A 23662-nucleotide genomic window follows, 5' to 3' on the forward strand; every position below is an offset into this window, starting at 1 on the left:
TTTCTTTCAGAAAATTGCAAAAAATCATACGAAAAATCTTCAAAAAAAGAGGATTTATTCAAAAATAAAAAAGAGGGTTTAAGGTGCAGAAAATTCAATCTGATTCATGTAAATTACAACACCATAAAATGCAGCACCGTACATTTGAAATTCGAAAATACTTTATATAGTTGTAAACAAAGTTTGGGCTTTAGTATCTTAATACAAATTATATTACACACAAATTATGCATCTTAATTTTAACGCAAATCCCTTATTCATTCACAATTATTCATTCAATAATATATTTTTTACACAGGATTGGCAAAACTTTTCAATTCTTACCTCTAGCCCATTTCGTGCTGATTCAAATAAATACTTAACCTTTTTTTCTTTTAATATCACTTCTTATTTTTTTATCGTAATTGTCTTTTTAAGAAGATAATTAATTTGCAAAAGCTGCAAATAGAAATGGTTTTCAGATTCCGAGAATAAATCAGGGCACCATTCAATTAAAATACGGCACGTTGTTGATACGTATGTTGTCTTTTCCTGAATTATGTTCTCTTGTTCTTCAACGGATAGATAGTGCACTAGTCCTAGTCTGAAGAGATTTTTCCCTTAGAATCCGCGAAAGTTTTCACTTCTTACCTCTAGCCTATTAAAAAAAAAACAAAGAAATATCTCAGTGAAAAAAAAAATAAATAAAAATTTCGATAGGCTTCAAATATTATGAAGCCTATTCGGTATTGATTCCAACAAATATCTAGACCTTTTTATAAATATTATTTCTATAATATTTATAACTTTCAGTATTTATAACAGCAAAAATTATTAAGAACATAATTGAGAATAATCAGTGAAAAATCATTCAATTGAGACACTATTAGATGCTAGAGGAAATCCAGTGGAAATATACCGTCTTTATATATAAGGTCTTGTGTTTGTTTATATGATGCACAGAGTGACTAGGAATCTAAAATTACCCTTAGAAGGTAAGACGTATATATATATATATATATATATATATATATATATATATATATATATATATATATTGGTCTTCCATTTCTTTATTTGATGCACATGGTGATCAGGAATTAAACTTTACCCTTATAACTGCCTTTGCCTAGAGGTAGCTAGAACATCAAAGAGGAACCCCCTATCCTCTCTCAGGTTTTCTGCTACAGTGACACCCTCCCACTCTGATTGAACAGAGTTGTGCAGGTTGCATAGATTGCACGGATAAGTCTGACGCAGTGTATTTTTCAGGCTTCCCTGGCCATGGCTTCCTGGTGGTTGCCAATACAAAACTTTTGGCAACAGGAAACTAACGACCAATTGTAGGTAAAGAAGTTAGCGGTACGTTTACTGTTGTTGAAGGTTGATAAACTAAGAATTTAATGAAAATTCTCGCAATTATATCAAATTGTGTTTCTCTCGCAACTATGTCCTGGAATCTCATAACCACTGTTATGAGATACTGAATATTGAAATCTATCAATCTTTCGTTAGTGTTTTTACGCGGATGACATCCTTAATCTCAGTCGTACGCGGCAGCTTCCTGTTTCTGAAATGTAGCTTTATTTGCAAATACGTAAAATTATATTCCATAATGTAACTTCTGAATTTCAGCTGCCCGGATATTTCTCCCTAAAATTCAGGTCATAGGTATCTACGGTTGATGCTCATCTCTATTGTATGTAAATATATATATATATATATATATCTAAAATTCAGGTCATAGGTATCTACGATTGATGCTCATCTCTACTGTATGTAAAATATATATATATATATATATATATATATATATATATAATATATATATATATATATATATATATATATATATATATATATATATATATATATATATATATATATATGGATATTTCTACCTAAAACATATTTCGCCCGGATATTTCTCCCTAAAATTCAGGTCATAGGTATCTACGGTTGATGCTCATCTCTATTGTATGTAAAATATTAAAGTGTTTCCAAAAACCCAACAAAGAACCTACTTCTCTACGACGAAAAGAGACTTTTCTTCCTGTTTAGTCCCCCAAAATATTCCAAGGTCCAAAGAAGCGTTGCACCTTCTTATGTCAAGAACACACTCTTATATTCCAAACCATCAAAAGTCCTGTTTTTCAACACCAAAAATTCTCATCCACTCCCCCCCCACCCCCCTCCCTTCACCCTCTCACAAAAAGTCCTATATTTCTACACTGAAAACGCCCTTTCTTCATATCCAGAAACCTTAAACAGCCCACAGCCCTCAAAACAGTCTTTTTTTTCTACACCTTAAAACCTCCTTCGTTTAATTCTTTTTCATAATTAGACTTCTCAACACTGAATGAAAACACTTGTTCTAAAATAGTAAGCCAAATAATAGCCATCAACAAGCTAGTACAGATATTAGAATTATTCAACTTTACCGCAATTCCTTTACAATCTTGGCTGACAAATCAATGAAATCCTTTAAATTTTCCAACATCTGTTCAATAAAGAGCTCAGATTTTCTCTCTTCTTCTCGGTGTTCTGCAACTTCCTTGACCTCCAAGTTCATTTGTTCTTTTTGTCCCTGGGGTGAAAACAAATAAGGAAAGAAGAATATTAAAACCACAACAACGACAAAGAGCTCTGTTCACTTTATTTAAACATATTTGCATTCAGAGGCGTAGCTAGGGTTTTCAGCACCCGCGGACAATGTCAGTTTTTTTGCCACCTTCCCTACCATCATTACCACACTATAAGTAGACAAAAAAGCTGAGTTTGGCACCCCTCATAGTGGCTGCGCCCAGGGACAGCCGCCCCCCTCTTGCCCCACCCCCACCCAAGCTGCGCCACTGTTTACACTGTAAAATATAACATTGGAAGGGGCTAAAAGAAGTCGGAAGGGACAACGAAGTTAGAAGGAACAAAACAGGGTGAAAAAGGACATAGGGAAGCCCAATGGAGTGAATAAAGGCAGAAAAGACTAAAGAAGTTGGAAGGGGCTAAAGGAAGTTGAAAGGGACTAAGATAGTCGGAAGAAACAAAAGGAAGGTCAAAGGGATCAAACACATCTAAAGGAAGTCCAAATAAAGTATATAAAGCCAAAAGGGATTGAGAAAACTGGATGGTTCTAAAACAAGTTCAAACCAGTTAAATAAAGTTGGAAGGGAATAAAGGAAGTCGGAAGGGACAAAGAAGTTAGAAGTAGCAAAACGGGAAGCTCATAGAGACCAAACAAAGTTGAGAGGATGAAAAAGGACATAAGGAGGTCCAAACGGAGTGAATAAATAAATTCAGAAAAGACCAAGGAAGTCCGAAGGGGATAAAGGAAGTTGGAATGGACTAAGATAGTCGGAAGAAACAAAAGGAAGGTCAAAGGGATCAAACACATCTAGAGGAAGTCCAAATAAAGTAAATAAAGTCAAAAGGGATTAAGAAAACTGGATGGTTTCTAAAACAAGTTCAAACCAGTTAATTGAAGTTGGAAGGGAATACAGGAAGTCGGAAGGGACAATGCAGTTAGAAGGAACAAAACAGGAAGCTCATAGGGACCAAACAACGTTGAAAGGGTGAAAAAGGACATAAGGAAGTCCAAAACGAGTGAATAAAGGCAGAAAAGACTAAGGAAGTTGGAAAGGGCTAAAGGAAGGCGGAAGGGACAATGAAGTTAGAAGGAACAAAACAGGGTGAAAAAGGACATAGGGAAGTCCAAATGGAGTGAATAAAGGCAGAAAAGACTAAAGAAGTTGGAAGAGGCTAAAGGAAGTCGGAAGGGACAATAAAGTTAGAAGCAACAAAATGTTTGAAGCTCATAGGGACCAAACAAAGTTGAGAGGGTGAAAAAGGACATAAGGAAGTCCAAACGGAGTGAATGAAGTCAGAAAAGACTCTAAGGAAGTCGGAAGGGGCTAAAGGAAGTTGGAAGGGAATAAGATAGTCGGAAGAAACAAAAGGAAGGTCAAATGGATCAAACCCATATAGAGGAAGTTCAAATAAAGTAAATACAGTCAAAAGAGATTAAGAAAACTGGATGGTTCTAAAACAAGTTCGAAACAGCTAAATGAAGTTGGAAGGGAATGAAGGAAATCGGAAAGGACAATGAAGTTGGAAGGAACAAAACAGGAAGCTCATTGGGACCAAACAAAGTTAAGAGGGTGAAAAAGAACATAAGGAGGTCCAAACGGAGTGAATAAAGGCAGAAAAGACTAAGGACGTTGGAAGGGGCTAAAGGAAGTTGGAAAGGACAAGATAGTCGGAAGAAAGAAAAGGAAGATCAAAGGGATCAAAGACAGCTAGAGGAAGTCCAACTGAAGTAAAAAAGTCAAAAGAGACTAAAGGAAGTCCGAATAGAGCAAAGAAAGTCAAAAGTGAGTAAGACAGCCGGAAGGAGCTAAAGGGAGATCAAAGGGATTTAAAAAGGTTGGGAGGGACAGAAAGGACTAAAGGAAGTCAAAATCGAGAAAAATGAAGTCAGAGAGAACCAAGAAACTTATAAAGGAGCGTATAAAAATCTTGGAAAAATTTACATAAAACTTACAGTTCTTGCTATTTCGAGCTTGGAGGGCTACTTTTGCGACTGGGAGCTACTTTTTAAAAAATCTCTCTCTTTTAATTTTAAATCATCTCATTTTCATAGTGTTAGCAAGAACATAATTTGTACAGTAAGCTGTACAAAAAAGCAGGTCGTCCTCGTCCGGGGTGGGAGAATGTCATAAAGAAAGATTGAAAGGAAACGGGAACTTCCTGGGAGGGTTTAAAAAGGGAGGCTTTGAACAGATTGGGATGGAGGAGGAGCGTGCGTAGCTGTGTTGGCCTCAGGCGGCTTGGTGCCGCGGTGAGTTGTTTGTAGTAGTAGTTTCCTCTCAAAACTGGCCCCCATGCTCCTCCACAACTTTTTATTCAGTTAAAATGATATTCGGTACTTGTATGATAAATGCCCTACCACTCAAGTTGTTCATTCATTGACGCACTATAAACCCCTTTTCTTTCGTTAGTTCCTTTCAGCTTAGCGTGAAACAAGACAAAAAGAAGTGACCGAATATATGGAAAATATATAATTTGGGCTACATATTTGCACATTAGGGGGGTGGGGTAAAGTATTTGGAGAGTGTGAAGTCAGAAAATAATTCTTACTATATAATATGCAGAATAATTGCAGAAACAAATGCAATATACACATGCAATACATGCTAATAATAGCAGAAACACATTAGACATGCAAATCCACTATACTTTACCCCCTCCCCCTTAATGCGCAAATATATAGCCAAAAAAAATTTTCTCAAGTATTATATTTTTATCTTACTTTGGTATATTTCATTAGGATTGAATATCTGAAAAACATTTTAGAAGAATGTTTGTTAGGGCGTATATCATACAAGCACCTGATATTCTATATTTATATTTTCTTTTACGTATATCTTTTTTTTCCAGTCCCCTTTCTTTTTTCTTTCAAGTCCAATTTTATTTCAATACTAATGAAACCGAAAACTACCAACAAGTGCGACAGATCCGTGCATACCTCTGCTACAATTTAATCACCTCTTATTTATCTCATTTTTCTCTTTCAAGGCTATTTTCATCATCCAAATTTCACTTCTAAGACTGGTAACTGTTAGATTTTTTCTTTTAATTAATGATATGTTGTGTTCCAAAGGCCATAAATCACGAATATACGCCTTTTTCACAATTTAATCATAGACTATATTTTTCTTTCTTTTTTTAATTATTAATGACAGCCCATCATCATTATAAGAGCCTTAAAATATAGATTGCTTTTTTGGTGGTTGATTGTCGTCACCTTACATAAGTTAATATAGACTTTGCATAGTGTGGTCATTATTTACCTTATCAAGCTTTGCTTCATGTTCTTTTATATTTATTGTCTATAAATAAACACCTTTCATACCAAAAAAAAAGAAAAGAAAAAATAATAGATGTGTTCTTTTAGAAGCGCATTTTAAGTTAAACATGGACTTTAAGTGTTTAGAAGTAAGTTTGTAACTATTTTTTGTGAATAAAGGTCTCTTACTGACAAAACATTATATATAGTAAAATTTACGAAATTCTTTGCCTCCACCTCCTCATTTCTCACCTCCTCTCTTCTTTCTTTGCCTCCACCTCCTCACCCTTAAAACTGTTAGAACCCCTTTCGAAGCTCAAGCAACATCTCCTGATGGTAAATCCAGGCTCAGGCCTGGATTTACCACTAGGTCCCTAGGCCCGGACCTAGGGGCGCATAATGCCAGGGGGAGAAATAAATTATCACTGAGTAATTTTTTCCTGACCAAAACTGGACTGACGTGATTTATCATCGCCAGGTGCACTCTGCCGCCACGCTGCCTATTCACAGAAAAGTGACTTTAAAACAACACAGGAATTCCACTTACTTCAGTACGGATTGTGTCCCAGCCAAGAAGAGACATGAGTATATTCAATATAAAATAGAGCATGTAGGTAATTCTGTTACTTCCGGATACGGGTGTATTAGGCGAACTATCTAAGGAGTTTTGCATTGAAGCAAGGTCAGCAAGAGGGTATAACGTCTGAGGGTTGGTGGAACGTTTCTGGCTGGCATCTTCCCTCTCAACTGAACTCATTTCTAAACACCACGCTTCTAGAAGGATAAAACATATAAAAATAGTTAAGAAATAAGAGAAAAAGCAAAGAAATAAGAGAAAAAGCAAAGAAACAAGAAACAAAAGCATGATGTAGAAGTGGGTAAGAAGCGGCTTTCCCACTAACCACGCAATCCTCTAAGCTAAGTGATCAAGATACTTTACGTTAAGATACAAAATTTCCCCCTTAAACAAGTCCTTCCTAAATAAACTAACGTAAAATCATTATAATGACCGTCTGAGGTCATCCCAATCATAATAAGCAAACTAATCAAAAATAAAAAAGTGGAATGGTACTATTCAATCTCTTTTCACCCTAAAGGCCAAGATATGGTAAAGAAAACTGACACGTTCTCTGGATGTTTGAATTATGCAGGCTTATCTTAGCTTTGACAAAATTTTTGAAGAAACAAAATTTTAGCTGGTGGGAGGAGCGGGGTGGGGGTACACTGCGGTCTGGGAGGGCCAACCTAGGGTCTGGAGAGGGCAGTTCATCCCAATCAGCATAAGCAAACTAGTCAAAAATTAAAAATGTGAAAATTCAACTGTTGAAAAATTGAACATTTGACTGTTTCTTTACTGTTATCCTCCACATTTGCTCACGTCTCAAATTCCCACTAATTTGAGGAGTCTTTAGCTGTTCTGAAATTTGCGAGGACAACAGAAATTCACCAACGATTACAGTATCGTTGGTCAAGAGACACCATCTATAACTTTAGGCCCTGCTTTTGCTAGTAAGATGTTGTTTCTCTGATCTTTTGGCATTCTGCTATGACTTTTGTTCTTTATTTAATCAAAGTCTTAAGATTTTAGAACTCAATTAAGATTTAACTAATTAATATTAATTAATTAAGATTTAAAACTAATCTTAATCAGAAGTTTTAAAACTTACTTAAATTAGCATATCTGAAGCTTAGACAGCATTATATATATCTTATTATAATATTAGTAAAAAAGAAATGCAATTTTTAAAGAAATGACCTCTAAACGCAGTTATACAGCTATGAGGCACTAAATTTGAAAGAAAGAAACTTAGTGTAAAGATCAGCATAAAATTATCTAAAAATTATTGGTACCAAGCAGCTTAAAAATTTGAAACTTTCCATTAAAGGTGCAATCGTCTTTAGGAATTGTCAAACTGTTAACATCTGAATTTTATGGACGAAAGGTGTTGTTAAATTTGGCTATTTAGTTTTACGTATTTATCTTCGCCTTTCAGCGTGGCAACACTGACTAAAATGTGGTAGCCTACTGCCCTAATAGCTTCATTATTTTGAAACAGCCAAAATACTAGAATAACACGGTTGTCAGTTATGAATAGACCTAAGACAAGTCCAAGATTAGGACTCACGCTAGATGTTTTCCAGAGAAATTGCCTACAGATTGTTATTGGTACCTGGCTGACTGACCGTATATAAGAGAAAGAGAAAGGTTGAGATGGTTAGGACAAGTTCTGCGGGTGAAGAATGACAGATTGCCAATGATTGTCCTTTTCGGTCAACCGTCTAGGGCTTAACGAAAAGCAGGTCATCCGACGTTGGGGCTGGAGAATGTCGTAAAGACAGATTTAAACGAAATGGGAACTTCCTGGAAGGGTGTAAAGAGGGAGGCTTTGAATAGATTAGGATGGAGGAGGAGCGTGCCGTGATAGAGGTGGTGCTGCGGTGAGTTGTTAGTAGTAGTAGTAGCAATATGAGTCCAGGGGGAAAACATATTTTAATTTTGATGCCTCCGTCACTTCTGCCCAATTAGACATTGAGCACAGGAATTTGATAATAAAATCGTTGAATTCTTCGAACCTCTCATTAGAGAAGATTTTCTTTAAAAATTGTTTACTGTTTAAAAATATGAGACCCTAAAAAAACAGGTCTTTTCGACAGCTGGCTATACAAGTATGTTTGTTGTCGAGCCCTGACAATTCAAAACACTTAACCATTGTACTACTTAAATTTGCAACAACCGTATCCAAATCTTTTAATGTTCTCTAGAAGTATTTGTCATTTGATCTGTGGAGCCTATAAATTTTCGCTTATAGTAGCCTATGCAGGAGCCTACGTCCACTCATAACTGTTCACTTATAAGCAAGAGAATATCCAGGATTTTTTTTTTCAGGGGGGGCTACAAAATTTAGTTTTAAAAACATATCAAAAATTTGTTTATATAGATTTTGCTACGTTTTACGAGTCGGGAAAAAAAAATTTGGGGGTGGGGGGGGGGGTTAAACCCTACCCCGTCCCCTGGATACTGCCTTACTTATAAAAGCCAGTTGAACTGGAGCAATAATAGAATAGGAGCAAAAACAGCATCAATAGAATTATTGCTAAATTTAATGAATTACAGGGTTTTTAGTGAAGAGACATCCCCTAAGACTATTTCGACAACTGTCTGTGCAGTAATGGGTTTCTGTTTATTGACCAATGTCAAAACTAGAGAATTTTAAAAAACTTACCCCTTGCACCTTTCAAATTTCCTATAAGCACATCCAGATCTTTAAAGATGTTTTCTGGGAGCCTTTGTAAACAAGTAATTATTGTTTCCTGAATTTCACCGAGCTTCTTAATATGAGTGATACTTGCCAAATGCAGACTTTTTCTTCTTTGATGTTGCCTAAAAAAACATAATAATATAAAAAAGAGTAAAAACCGCACGGACTAGTTTAGTTTTAGGAAGGGGAAAGGATATGCGGACCAAATTTTCATTCTTAGATTAACATTTAAGACGTGCCTTAATAATAAAACCCCTTTAGTCCTCAGTTTTATAGATTATGAACAAGCATTTGATTCCAGTCGATAGAACAGCTTTAGTGAAGGTTTTATTCTTGTCTGGCATACCAAATAATTACGCAGGGTTGCGTTCTATTCCCATTTATAAGGATAATTTAGATGGACTTGGTCCAAAAGAACACGGCAAAGGCCATGGAGAGCATTGAATAAATGGGAAGGAGAATTCTCCTTCCCGTTGAAGTGTTCTGAATTATTGTTCTGAAGTGTCCAAGTAAAAATATTAGCAAAATGAACAGTTTTTGGAGGTTTTGAGAGTTCAGTGTGCAAGAATAGGTTGAAAATTAATGTTAAGAAGACTGAGTCGCTTAGACTTGGAATGGAAGATGAGGAGTTGATCAATGAGGTTTTCGAGTTTGGTGAATTGATGAGCCTATGGTTATAACCTAAATAAATGAGATAATAATCAACAGGATGGAACAGGATGGACAGGATGGAAACGAGGGTTATGGTAGGAATACAGTAGTCAATTCTCCAGGAATTGAATTGAAGTCCATCTTCTATTCAGCTTCTAGGATTTCAAAAATTTCGGTTTCCGCTGAAGAGTTGGGCTAAGGTTCAAGATACAATCCGCATAACATACCAAAGACAGAAGACAAAATTAGCAAAGATGGATACAGATCTTGAGCATCAAGTACACAATTATTTAAATAGACGGGGGAGAGACTCCTCCTTGACGGGCTGAAATAAGTCGAGTGCACAGAATGGGGAACAAACTTTTTGTCAGGAGGTAGCTTCAGTTGGATCCGCGATCTGGAATACAGATTCTGGAGAGAGGGAATGACAGCTAGATTCATCCCAGCCTTCAGAAGCATCACTGCATGGATTAGAGGTTCGAATGCGCGGCCAATATCAATTCCGGCCAAGGCAAGGATCTCCCCAAAAGATTCGGCATCAATCAAGATATTAGCAACTACTCCCGATTCCTTAAAATCTTTTCTTGTGATCTTGTCCAGCCCCATTTCAGGATGCCCTGCTATTCATTTGAACCCTGCCTAAATTCCTAAGGCTAAAAAAAAAATAGATTACATAACTGGGCTGTGATTATCAGCTAAATTACATTGCAATCATGAAATCAGATAGAAAAAAATACGATATGGTTCTCAATCCTAGATCTTTCCAAATATAATAATCGCTGCTTTCGTAATTACATCCCAGGTACTTCCTTCTCCAGTTAAGATTACGCATAGGGCAAAAATCAGAGAGGAACAAATAAATACTAATTAATTTCCAATTCAAAGCTCTTTCCAAGTATAACACTCACTGCTTTCTTAATTGCATCCCAGATTCTGCACCCTCCAATTAAGCTTACTTATAGGACGTAAATCAGAAGGGAAAGAAAATATGCTATTTATTTACCTTTTCTTTGAGACGAGATGAGATGATTTTTATTTTCAACCAATAATTATATCATACTTAACTGGCACTTGCTCCATTTTTTAAATAACATTATCAACAAACGTAGAAATGGTAAGAACGTATGATGACGTTTTATTCAGCCACTATTGTGGCTTGATCACCGTCACACAATCTTTCATCATAAAGCAAACTCATTCACTCTTCTTACTCTTTTCTTACCATTCAATACTATTTAATTCTCCCGATTAAAAAAAATAAAATAAATACTAATAAAAAAATATATATATATAACAAACAACAATCAAAAATGTTTAATTCCCGCCCAACAAAAACTTTTCTAATCTAATTATAAACTGAAACTGGTTTTCTGACTCCCTAATTCTCTCCGGGAAACCGTTCCACAAATTAACTGCATAATTTCCAATTAAAAAATTAGATCGACTCGTACTCCTTACTTCTGAGACTAAGCTTCCACGACCTCTAGTCCTATGATGATGATAATCTGAATTAAACAAAAAAATCTCCAAAATATTCAGGAGATAATCTATTAAGCACGTGGTAAGTAAACACTCCCTCCTGATGGTCCCTGATCTGACAAATATTTAAAATTCTAAAATTAATAAAACAGTCACGCGTGTGGTCTTACTGCATAAACTCACCCAGTACTCAAAGCGCCTTAATTTAAAGAATCTGCAGTCTCTTAATATTTGAAGAAAAATTAGATGCATAAATACAGCAACCATAAACAATAAAAGAGTGAAAAACAGTATGATATATATTTCTTAAAACAGTTAAAGGTAACACGTGTTTCAAACGCCGCATCACTCCAAGACCTCGTGCAAATTTAGAAGAAATCATAATCTCTATTTAAAGCTCTTTCCAAATATAATAATCATTGTCGCTGCAATTCTGTCCTAGCCCTTTCTAATGGGCATATAGCCCTTAGCTATAAACAAAAACTGCTGATTTCGTGGGGATTAACTGATTTGTTTCTGCCTGATTTGTAAGGTGGGTGATTTGTACCTGGTAATTTTACCAGAATTTTTGTTCTCTTTCTTTCTTCTAAACTTTCAGTGATTTAAAAGCAATTGGATAATTAATTTAAGTCCTGGTCTAAAGGAAATACTACTTAAACTGGAGCTGTACATAAATACACTGAACAAAAAGTCCTGTCCCTGATGTCCTGCTTTTCATTTACATGATTAACTTAGCATTTCTTTAATTATAATCCTAGAATTGGCTTACTTAAACATTGCCATCTTCTCATAATAACACAGCAAATGGCAAAACTTATTTAATAACCGCTATAAGTAGCAAAGAATTTGTATAAGAAGATGGCAAAAGGCAACAAAAACGCAACACCAGACTAGTCCAAACCCGCAGTGTTGATCTCCGTTTCAAGGCCCTTCAGCCATCCATCCTGGCCGAAAGGGCCAGCCATTCTGTGGTTTGCATACCCTTCTTGTTTACCTCCCCGGATTTCTCCAGGTACCAGGTCCAGGTAAAGAATTATTTATTTAATATAAAGAATGGTAAATATATTGGTATGATTTTCTTGACAAGTTTTAAAAATACAACAGATTGGAAATTTACTCTGGTTAGTCTAGAAGAGATCCTGCCAAAAAAGGGGACCCCAGGGGTAACTTCTTGGGAATCTCACAGCAACTTAAATTATTAGAGGATTTTCTGGCAGGAAGTTACCTCACAAGCATGTAAGCAATGTGTTTTGACAATTAACGCAGCTTCAATTCCAAAAAGTCTTTGGAGGTAGCCAGAGATCCTGCAGGACTATTGCAGGAGATTGATGCCCTACCTCATACTTATTCAGATGCTTGGGTAGACATAACAATCTTTGTTACATCACAAGAACAGGACATAAAAACTAATCCTGAATTTAATGCAGAAGATGTGTCCTACAGAATAGATCACCAGGAGAAGCTTTTTGCAACAAAATAAAATATACCAGTTTATATGTTATTATGTTGTCATAATTATATAATTACTTTACTTTCATAATTTTAATTACATCAAAATTATACTGAATAAATAAAGCACATAGAGACTTATTTTGAATGAATTCCATAGGTAACTTCTTGAAAATCGCATGGCAACACAAATTACTAGAGGATTTTCTGGCAGGGAATTCCCTGAAAAGCATATAAGCAACGCTTTCATTTCATAAAATCTTCTGAAGTAATCAGAGATCCTGTAAGATTGTTACTGGATACTGGTAGCCTACCCTGTATTAATTAGATGCCTGGGTAGATATAAAATTGTTGGTACACCACAAGAACAGGACATAAAAACAAAATCCTGATTTTAATGCAGAAGATGGGTACTGCAGAATAGATAACCAGGAGAAACTTTTTGCAACAAATAAAATACACCGTCTATATATTATTCTATTGTTATAGTTCTCTAATTACTTTACTTTCATAGTTTTAATTATATTGAAATAATATTGACTAAATAAAGCACATACAAATCTATGCTGAATGACTTCCATAGGTAACTTCTTGAGAGTTGCACAGCAACACAAATTACTAGAGGACTTTCTGGCAGATAATTCCCTCAAAAGCATGTGTTTTTGAATACTGATATAGATTCCATTTCAAAAAATCTTCTGAACTAATCAGAGATCCTGCCAGATTGTTATTGGAGACTGGTAGCCTACCTCATATTTATTCAGATGCTTTGGCAGAGATGAAATCAAGGGTATACTACAAAAAGAGGACATCCTTAGAGAGGACACAAGAAAACTAAATCCTGAATTTGATACAGACGGTCTACTAACAGAATGGTCTACTGCAGAATAGGTGTCTACCAGGATAACCTTTTTGCACCATATAGGCTAATACTCATATATCCCAGTTTGTATATAATTTTGTATTTATAATTATTTAATTTTTATAACCTTAATCATATCAAACATATTTTACTCCAATACATTAAATTATAACTTTAATTATATTTTTACAATTTAATTATCTGTAAATAATCATAATGATTTTATATACTATCCCGGTTTATATACAAATTTATAATTATATATAATGCATAACATGCAAAAATATCTATTATATGTTTACAACATATAGTGTATTACAGGTAATTACTTGGTAAAAAAAAAAAAAAAAAAAAAAAATAAATAATATTTCCACCAGCACATAATATGTCCCAGTCATCTATAAAAAGGTGACTTTATAGATTCAAAAGGTTAGATAAAAGAGAACTAAGGTGTAACACTAGATGATGCAAGGCTGTATGCTGATAAATCACAAAACTAGCCTACGTGCTGATTTGACTCATTTATCAATAAGGACGTGTCATCTCTTTTATTACCCCCCCCCCCCCACCCCAAAAAAATCATTGTAACATCTTCTAAAGACTATTGCAACAGCATATCTTCCCTGTTTGCAGTTCCAATTGCTGAGAGATGGCTGTTTTAAAGAGTTAATTGTTATAATAGGGACAGTTTAGGGGATGGTAGCCCTACTTTGTTTTTGGTGATTTCTGTTTGTTTTAGGTTTGACTGGGTAAGTCATTTTAATTTCTGTTTGCTCTAGAGTCCACTTATTCATCTATATCAATATCTTTTATCTTTATGTGTGATGTGATTATTTATCTTAATTTCTATTTGTTTTGAGTTTCATTCATTCATTAATAGTAATTCATGTTTGTTTAAGACTGAATTAATAGAAGACTATTCCTGATCGTCTTAGGTTTTGATTTGGGCCTTTGCTTTTCTTCAAAAAACGTCTTTCATTTAATTAAAATTTCAAAGGTTTAAAGCTTCAAACAGATCAGTTCCAATGGCGAAAACTCAGATTGACAATAAACATGCCAAATATATGGTATTTCACGCAATGGGATGTGTCATAATTTTAATTAGATTCCTACCCCAAACAAAACTATTGTAATATCTTCTATGGACTCCTTTCAATAGCATATGTTTGTAGTTTCAATCGCTGAGATATAAACATTTTAAAAGTGCGAATTGTTTAAGCTGGATCTGCTTTTAATTGAGAGTTCTATTTAAAACATATTGCTGCTGTTCATGGCTATGCCCATATTCATCAAATATGTCTATTTAAATCCGAAAAAGAAGGTTTTGGAACAGTTTGAAACAAATTATTAAAAAGAAAAGTTTTTTTGACAACACCAGCAATAATGTTCCAATAGCATAGTTTGCAAATGGCAAAAAATAAATAGATGACAGTGCAACAGAGGCCAAAATGTATAGAATTTGGGGAGCTGCTTGCTTCCTAGATAAAATTTTGATAATCTACATAAAAACTTACAAAAAAACTTGAACAATCTTGCTCATAAATTCATTAAATACTTCTTCAATTTCCAAAAGCACCTTTTTAAGTTGATTACTTTTCTCCAATGCTGCATAGCTTTTATGTCCAGGTTGATACTAAAAAAGAAAGAAAAATAATGACTGGAGAATAGTACTGGAATAGACTGGAATAGTACTGGAGATAGTACTGGAGAACTGGATAATAGTACTGGAGAATAGACTGGAAAATAAACATTCTGATATGCCTTTGGATTTGCATGAGAGCATCAATTCCAGATGCAGACATGTCCTACCCTTACTAAGAGTACGCCCTGTACTAAGGGTAAAAATATGTTCCTTTGGATGGAGAGAGCGAGGGTAGTGGCATAAATTCGTCAAAATCATGGGGGTAGGGCAAAGATGGAACCAATTTTCCAGATGCATACACGTCCTACCCTTACTAAGAGTAGGCCCTGTACTAAGGGTAAAAATATGTTCCTTTGGATGGAAAGAGCGAGGGCAGTGGCATAAATTCGTCAAAATCATGGGGGGAGGGCAAACAAAGTTGGAACCAATTTTCCAGATGCATACACGTCCTATCCTTACTGGGAGTAGGCCCTGTACTAAGGGTAAAAATATGTTCCTTCAGACGGAGAGAGGGAGGGCAGTGATGTATTTCCGTCAAAATCCTGGGGCCGGGGGGGGGGGGCAAAGTTGCACCCAATCTTCCCAAATCAAGTGAAAATGAAAGTGAAAAATGAAAAATAAGCCATATGGTACCATAAAGCCAAAGATACATTAAAGAAAACTGATCTGTTTCTCTGGATGCTTGAATTATGCAGGCTTATCTTAGTCTTGACAAGATTTTTTGCAAAAACGAAATTTCAGCTTGGGGGGAGGCAAACTGGGGTCTGGAGGGGGAAGTTACCCCCCAGCCCTATAGCAAATTATGCCCCTGAGGGAGAGACTAGCAGAAGATTTTTGTTAAAGACAAAGGGATATAAACAAGAAAAGAGAGTATCTTTGGGCCATGATTTTCCACAGAGACAATTCTTTTTAACCAGCCTTGTGGGTGCCCCTCCCCTTATGCAAAGGCATGAGTGAAGTAACAAGTAGAACTTATTTCTCGAGTCCCTATGGAAAACCACAACTGAAATAACAAGTACATAAAAATAAAGAAATCAACAACCAATAGGTTCTAATTGACTATCTTGACTAATTGAAGCATTTGAAGAAAGGGGTCTGTTCTTAAGTAGTATTTAAAGATAAACCAACCTAGAATAGGTACTAGGCTATCTTAAAATACAAACACAAATTTTGGGAATGCCAATAATTCACATAAAACACAGCTAAAATTTAGGGGATGGCCAATGAACAGAGGCACCAATTGAGGAGGAGGGGTTGGTATTCTAATTTTATACCCCTCCCCCTAGATATCTTCATAAGAAAATATTAACGTAAAATCCTCCTCCCCCTGACATTTTGGTGAACTGGCACCCCCTGAGAATGAATCAGACATTGTTCACAGAGGTATGTTATACAAACAAAAATATTCATTTTTAGAATAAATCTCCCAAATTTCCCCACCCAGAGGGATGTTTCAAATTTCTTTTTATATTGCAAAATTGACCAACAGGTCAATCATTGTAAACTCTAGGAATACAAATCATAAACATATTTTTCCTTTTAAATTGAACTACGTTTGTTTTAATTTTCATTCATACTTTCACAAATGTTACAAATTATTATTCACGTTTTCCACATTAATCAAAAGAGAAGTAAATTAAATTGATTTTCAACTTAATGCAATCTAAATATGAGATATCTTTCTAAAGAGACTTGTGATTGTTATTCATATATATGTACAGTAAGAAGATTCCATTAGAAAATGTGCAGCTGAAATATCCACTTCCTTTTATTAGTCATTCTAACCCCCCCCCCCCAAAAAAAAAAGCTTCTGATCCTTCTCCCTTATGGTTGGGCCTTAATACAGCTGTGGTTTAATCTGACTAACACATGTAAAAACATGCATGATAAGATTAGTTCAATGTTTTTTAATAAAGATATCTCATAAAAAAAATTACGTTCTTTAGTACAAAATTTTCCAAGTTTCCATTCATACAGCAATGATTCCTGTTGCTTTTGCATTAAAAAATCGAGCAAGTGCTAAATAATTATGATACTATGAATGAAAATTATATACACTTTTTTCAATACACTTTACCTCTTTTAAATTCTATTCTTAATTTCATGAATTGTTACAGATATTAAGAAGAACTATTGAATTTCAACATTAGTCAAAGTAGGAGTAGGCCCTAGCCTGCATTAACCAAATATTTTTCAATTGAAAGTAAGGAGCAACAATAAAGCTTAAAACAAATGGAAATTCTTCCATATATGAGGAGGGCTGCCCCTTCATCAGTCCTTGCTCTTTATACTAAAGCTTGACTTTTTGTCACAATTTTTAAAAATACCTCTCATACAAATTCAATCACTCTTGTGTTTGAGCAGTCTTTCTTAAAGAATTGTGGTAAAAAGTCAAGCTTTAGCATAAAAGAGGGAGAGTTGAGGAAGGGGTAGTGCTACTCATATACAGAATACTTCTGTTTGTTTCAAGTTTAATGTTGCTCCTTAGTTTCAGTTGAAAAACTTGTGTTTGTTTATTTAATTTCTGACCATTTTTCAAATCATGCCAGGATATCCCGCACCCCTATGTGAAATATGCTCTAGAAACTTTCCTCTCCACAGAAAATTCTCCCTGTGAAAAATCCCCCCTTTGCAGAAAATTCCTAGAAATTCATTGGTTCTAGTTTTTGAAAAAACAATTCCTATTATTCTAATACAATTTTATGCAATATATAGCATTTTTTTCCTAAATTTGGCAACTATATATATTCCATTACTGAAATAGAGACAAGATAAACACACTACTCAATACTTTTTCTAATCTCTTTTTAAATATCATAATCATTTCACTTGCAAATGTAACCCCCTTCCCCCTTGATGGTTCTATATACAGACAGTCATAGGATGTTGGCTTGAACAAAATGAAAATAATGTTTAAAAAAACAAATTTAAGGTAAGGTAAATCTTTATTAATACAATAGTTATAACAAAATTTTACTTTAGCTAACAGAGAATAGAGCTCAATGTGTTAGCTTAATGCATTGAACATAGAGATAAAACTTTATTTTATAAAACTTGCATATAACATGTTTCTATTAATCACATTATCATGTTCACCTCATGGCTATCCAAATTTAAAATCACTTCAAAAAATATTTGGGTATTAGAAATTTCAAAGCAATAATATTAAGAAGTAACTATCAATATTTGATAATAAAAAAAAAAGAATTGTGAAAAAGGGAGAAAAAAAAATAGAAAAAATTCTTGTCAATATTTTAATGTTACCAGACTGCTAAACACTTAACTAAACCCACTAACTTATAACAAACAAAAGTTACTATGAATAAAACCAAAAACAAACAGAAATTAAAACTGATAGTCATATAAATATGCTCTGCAACCACATTGGCTTTGCATGACATGCAACAAAAGATTGAGCAATTCTACCTACATTCCCTTTGAAGAGTTTCTCAATTCAAGATTTATTTAGACCCAGGCACCTACAAAATAATCAAGCATAGGCACAAGCAAGGGCAGCAAACAAAAGCAAGGTAAGCAAGCATCAACACAAGCACAAGAGGATTGCGTCTTCTTTGTATTATTTCACTAACTGATCAGACGACATAATAAACTGTTGTGGCTATTCCGTCCTTGGTTCTTTGGTGCACTTCAACTATATACACAATATATATGCAGTGGATACTGCTGAGGGTTACAAGTTCAATCGAGTAGGGGGTCTTACAATCTATTTCTCCAAATTATAAATCACTCATTGCAGACGGCGCTAGGCCCGCGTCTTCTTTGTATTATTTCACTAACTGATCAGACGACATAATAAACTGTTGTGGCTATTCTGTCCTTGGTTCTTTGATGCACTTCAACTATATACACTATATACACGCTGTAGATACTGCTGAGGGTTACAAGTTCAATCGAGTATAGGGTCTTACAATCCGGCCAGACCTTGTAGTGGTGTTACCTGCCCCGCACTATCAGCATCAGCATTTTCTTTGCAGTGGTGATCAGTTATGTTATCTGGTCCGGCGCGAGGTTCAGAATCAATGCTGGTCCCAGTGGCATTCCACATGCTGGTGTCCCACATTGTCTCCGGCGTATCATCGCTACTCTGGGGAGGCTGATCCAGGAGAGAAGACTCACATATATGTTTTCTGTTTCTTCTCAATTCTTTGTCTTCTCTTTGCAAAAGGCAGTAGGATCTTGGGCTATCAGCCATCACTATCACACGGGCAGTGTCCCAGACCCTGTTGGGTTGCTTTTGATACAGGATGGTGTCGCCAGGTTTTACTGACTTCAAGGTTTTGGCATGTTGATCATAGCTCATTTTTTGACATGTCTTTGCTTCTGTGCGGTATTGTCTGAATTCTTCAGTTGGAACTACCTTCTTTTGCAGGTGATCTGGAGCACATGGGACAATGGACCGCAACTGGCGGCTCATTAACAGCTGAGATGGTGAGGCGAACCCATCTACTGGAGTATTCCTATGTTCAAGCAGAGCAAGGTAAGGGTCATCGTTTTTTTCAGCAGACTTTGCGAGAATCTGTTTACATGTCTGGGCGGTTTTTTCTGGCAAGTCCATTGGATTGTGGAAAGTTTGGGCTGGATGTGACATGTTTGACATCCCAGTCAGATGTGAATTTTTGAAAGTCAGACAAGGTGTACTGGCTTGCATTGTCTGTCATCAACGAATAGGGGATACCATGCCTTGCAAAGTGTGATTTGGGCTTTGTGATGACTTCACCCGAGGTCATATCTTTGAGTCTGTCCACCTCAAAAACCCTACTATGATAATCAACCAAAACCAGGTAAGTTGTGCCCTTCTAGCTGAATAGATCTGATGCGACATACTGCCATGGCAATTGCGGTATCTTAGTTGGGATAAGGGTTTCTTTCTGATTGTTCTGACTGAACTTCTGACATGCAGAACATGTTTGGATCATTCTTTTGATGTCTGCATTCAGACCTGGCCAATAGACAAGCATTCTTGCTTGTTGCTTGGTTTTTTCAATACCTAGGTGAGACGCATGCAGTTGTTTCAGTGCATTGGACCAAAGTTTCTCAGGGATTACTATTCTCCCGCCCTTGAATATAATGCCATTTTGAAGGGTAAGCTCCTTCTGGACTGTCCAGTCAAACAGTTCGTGGTAACGAACTGTAAGTAAGGAGCGACCCGGCTCAATGGTAACCGAAACTCTAAAAAACGGGATTTTGATACCAATAGATACATCAAAAGAATCAGATTTTAATTCTGATTTCAAATATATAAGTTTCATTAAGTTTAATCTTACCAATCAAACGTTACGTGCCTGAGAAAATTTGGCTGATTTTCGAAAAAAGGGGGAAAGACCCACTAAAAATTAGAGAACCCTAATAAAAATCACACCATCATATTAAGCGTATTAGAGAACACTTCTGTAGCGGTTTCAAGCTCCTATCTACAAAAATGTGGAATTTTCCATTTTTTGCCAGAATAAAGAACACGGATGGGTTTTTTTTTTTTTTTGTGTTTGTTTTTTTTTTTTTTTTTTTTTTAACCCCGGGGTGTTAGTATCGACCCAGTGGTCCTAGAATATCGTGGGAGGGCTCATTCGAAAGAAAATTAAAATTTCTAGTGCCCTTTTTAAGTGACCAAAAAAAATGGAGGGCAACTAGGCCCCCTCCCACGCTCATTTTTTTCCCAAAGTCACCCGATCAAAATTTTGAGATAGCCATTTTGTTCAGCATGGTCGAAAATATGATAAAAATGTCTTTTAGGATGACTTGATCCCCCAAAGTCCCCAGGGGGAGGGCTGAAAGTTATGAACTTTACTCAATGTTAACATATAGCATAGTATTGGTTATTGGGAAGTATACAGACTTTTTCAGAGGAGATTTTTTCTGGTAGGTGGGGGAAGGAGAGGGTCGGGGGCTATATGGAAGGATCTTTCCATGAAGGAAGTTTTCATGGGGGAAGGGACATTGCTATGAAGGGGGCGCCGGATTTCCCAGCATTATTAAAGAAAAAGATCAGGAATTAAATAAAAAAGAACAAGTTTTTCAACTGATCAACTGATTGTGATTAAGAGGTCATTTTTAAAGAACTGGAAAAAAAATTCGAACTATAGTTTAAAGAGCAGGGTATTGACTAGGGGGCGAACCCCCTAATATACGTGTTAAAAATTTATGAATATAGAAGTTCGTTACGTAAGTTAATTCTAAGTTACGTATATTTATTACTAATAAAAACGTTCGTAAATAAAATTAAACAAGTTTCGAAAAAGCCATTTAACCAAATATAATATGCAAATTTTGTTTTAATTATTCATGTACGGTGAGCCAAAATCAAAACCTGCATTAATTCAAAAACGTTCAAAAATTAAATAAAAAAAACAAGTTTTTTTAACTGAAAGTAAGGAACGACGTTAAAACTTAAAACGAACAGAAATTATTCCGTATATGAAGGGGCTGTCCCCCTCCTCAACGCCTCGCTCTTTACGCTAAAGTTTGACTTTCTCACAACTCTATTTTTTTAAACAATAAAAAAACTTTAGCGTAAAGAGCAAGGCGTTGAGGAGGGGGACAGCCCCCATCATATACGGAATAATTTCTGTTAGTTTTAAGTTTTAACGTCGTTCCTTACTTTCAGTTAAAAAAACTTGTTTTTTTTATTTAATATGGTAAAAGATCCATACTGCAGAGCTTGTGGCTGCTTGGCCATCCTTTGCTTACAATGTAGGACAGTTTAGCCAGCAGAGGGTCTTCCTGCGTTTCCCGTGAGTTTTGTGTTGCTGACAGGTAGAAATCTAACAACTTGATGAACATAGATTTCCAGCTCCCTATGCAGGCTCTCATCAGTGTCAGCAAGATGTAATCTTGATAACGCATCTGCTATGGGTATCTCTTTTCCAGGTAGGTAAGAAAAGGTCAGATCATATGGTTGAATTTGTAGCATCATTCTCTGAATTCTTGGTGGTGCTTTCTGAAGAGGCTTTGACAGTATAGCCTCCAGCAGATGGGGATCCATAGTGATGCTTATTTTCCTACCATATAGATAATGGTGAAAGTATCTGCAACCAAAAACAATAGCATACAACTCCTTCTCGAGTTGTGAGTACTTCTGTTCAGTTGTGTTCAATGACCTGGATGCATAAGTGATGACATTTTCTTCCAATGACATGTTTGCTCCAAGGCCATGTGAAGTAGCGTCAATGGTTAGATCTAGCAATTTACAAGTTGGGTTGAAGAAACTCAGGTGTGATACCATTGACTTCTTAACTGAATTTAAGGCTTCGTTATGATTCTCTTCCCATATAATTTCCTTCTGCTTTAGAAGGTCTCGCAAGTCCTTGTTTTGCGAAGGAAGATTAGGGATGTATTTAGCCAAGAAGTTCAACATTCCTAGCAAAGTGGCCAATTCCTCCTTGTTGTTTGGTCTTAGCATGTCATTGATTGCATGCAGTTTTTGTGGATCGGGTTGCATTCTGCTTGAGCTCACAATATGTCCAAAGTAGGACACACTTTGTACACTGAAGGTGCACTTCTCTCAATTGAATTTTATCCCTTTGGCTCTTGCTCCTTCCAGTACAGCAGAGAGTCGCCTATCATGCTTTTCTATAGTTGAGCTGTAAACCAGTAGGTCATCAACAATGACCTTCTTCTTCTTCTTCTATTTAACAGCAGGCGGGCTTTTCAGTATAACTATTTAGCCCTTTTCCTTTTGCTTCACTCTGTGGGCTACAGAGCTACTGGCTTGATTGCCTCATATTTAATAGATATATTCAGATATCTTTCAGCAGATCTTTCGACTCTAGGAGTTCAAATATAAGATGATAGATGTCGATTTCTATACTCTGTGTGCAGGTATAGTTGGCTAGGCTCTTGGCTGATAGTGGGATTTTGTGGTGTTTGAAGTATTTTAACAGTTTAGAAAGCAAGGTATGTTGTGCAGACGTCAGCATATTACATTCAAATAGGCAATGGTCAATTGTTTCATTATTCATATTACAATGCCTGCAAAGAGGGGACAGGGGAATTGAACCACTTGAATTAGAAAGCTTATATGAGAATGCAAGGAAATTTAGTCCATTTGTTCCAGAACGAATTCTATGATAAATTTTAGAAAGATACTTATTGGGAAAGGGGGAAAGGATAGGATTAATCTTATTAAAATTAATATCTGATAGCCTCCATCGGTAAATATCTCTAATTGGGATTGGTCTCCCACTTGGCTGGTCAATATTTATAGCATTTTTTGCTATTTCATCAACCTGATGATTACCACTTATGCCAGAGTGGCTAGGAATGTACTGAAAGTAAGTTTTTATGCCACTTGAAGCAAGATTATCAATAATACTGAGACAATGATAAGTGTCAATGTCCAACTTATATTGAGGAGCTGAGGCCAGCAACTCAAGGCTTGATAAAGAGTCGGAATAAATGATAATATTATTCGAATTTTCAATCAAAGATTGGTTTTGCTTAAGGTGTTCTAATGCCATGATTATGGCATTTAACTCAGCAGA

At 35.7% G+C, this 23662-nt stretch overlaps 1 protein-coding gene across 1 annotated transcript in view; it reads right to left on the reverse strand.

Annotated features, from left to right (window-relative positions):
- Positions 1-23662, reverse strand: part of LOC148954706 (uncharacterized) — a 116731-nt gene that overhangs the window by 84586 nt on the left and 8483 nt on the right. Inside the window, exons 2-5 of the mRNA XM_089087210.1 lie at positions 15037-15155; positions 9046-9203; positions 6369-6595; positions 2421-2566 (exon numbers count right to left, since the gene is read on the reverse strand). Of these exons, the coding sequence (XP_088943336.1) occupies positions 2421-2566; positions 6369-6595; positions 9046-9203; positions 15037-15155 (650 nt within the window). The remainder of the gene's footprint in view (positions 1-2420; positions 2567-6368; positions 6596-9045; positions 9204-15036; positions 15156-23662) is intronic.

This window comes from Artemia sp. Qi Xiang Cuo, chromosome 3 (assembly GCF_049724085.1).
Source record: "Artemia sp. Qi Xiang Cuo chromosome 3, ASM4972408v1, whole genome shotgun sequence".
NCBI classification, from domain to species: Eukaryota; Metazoa; Arthropoda; class Branchiopoda; order Anostraca; family Artemiidae; genus Artemia; species Artemia sp. Qi Xiang Cuo.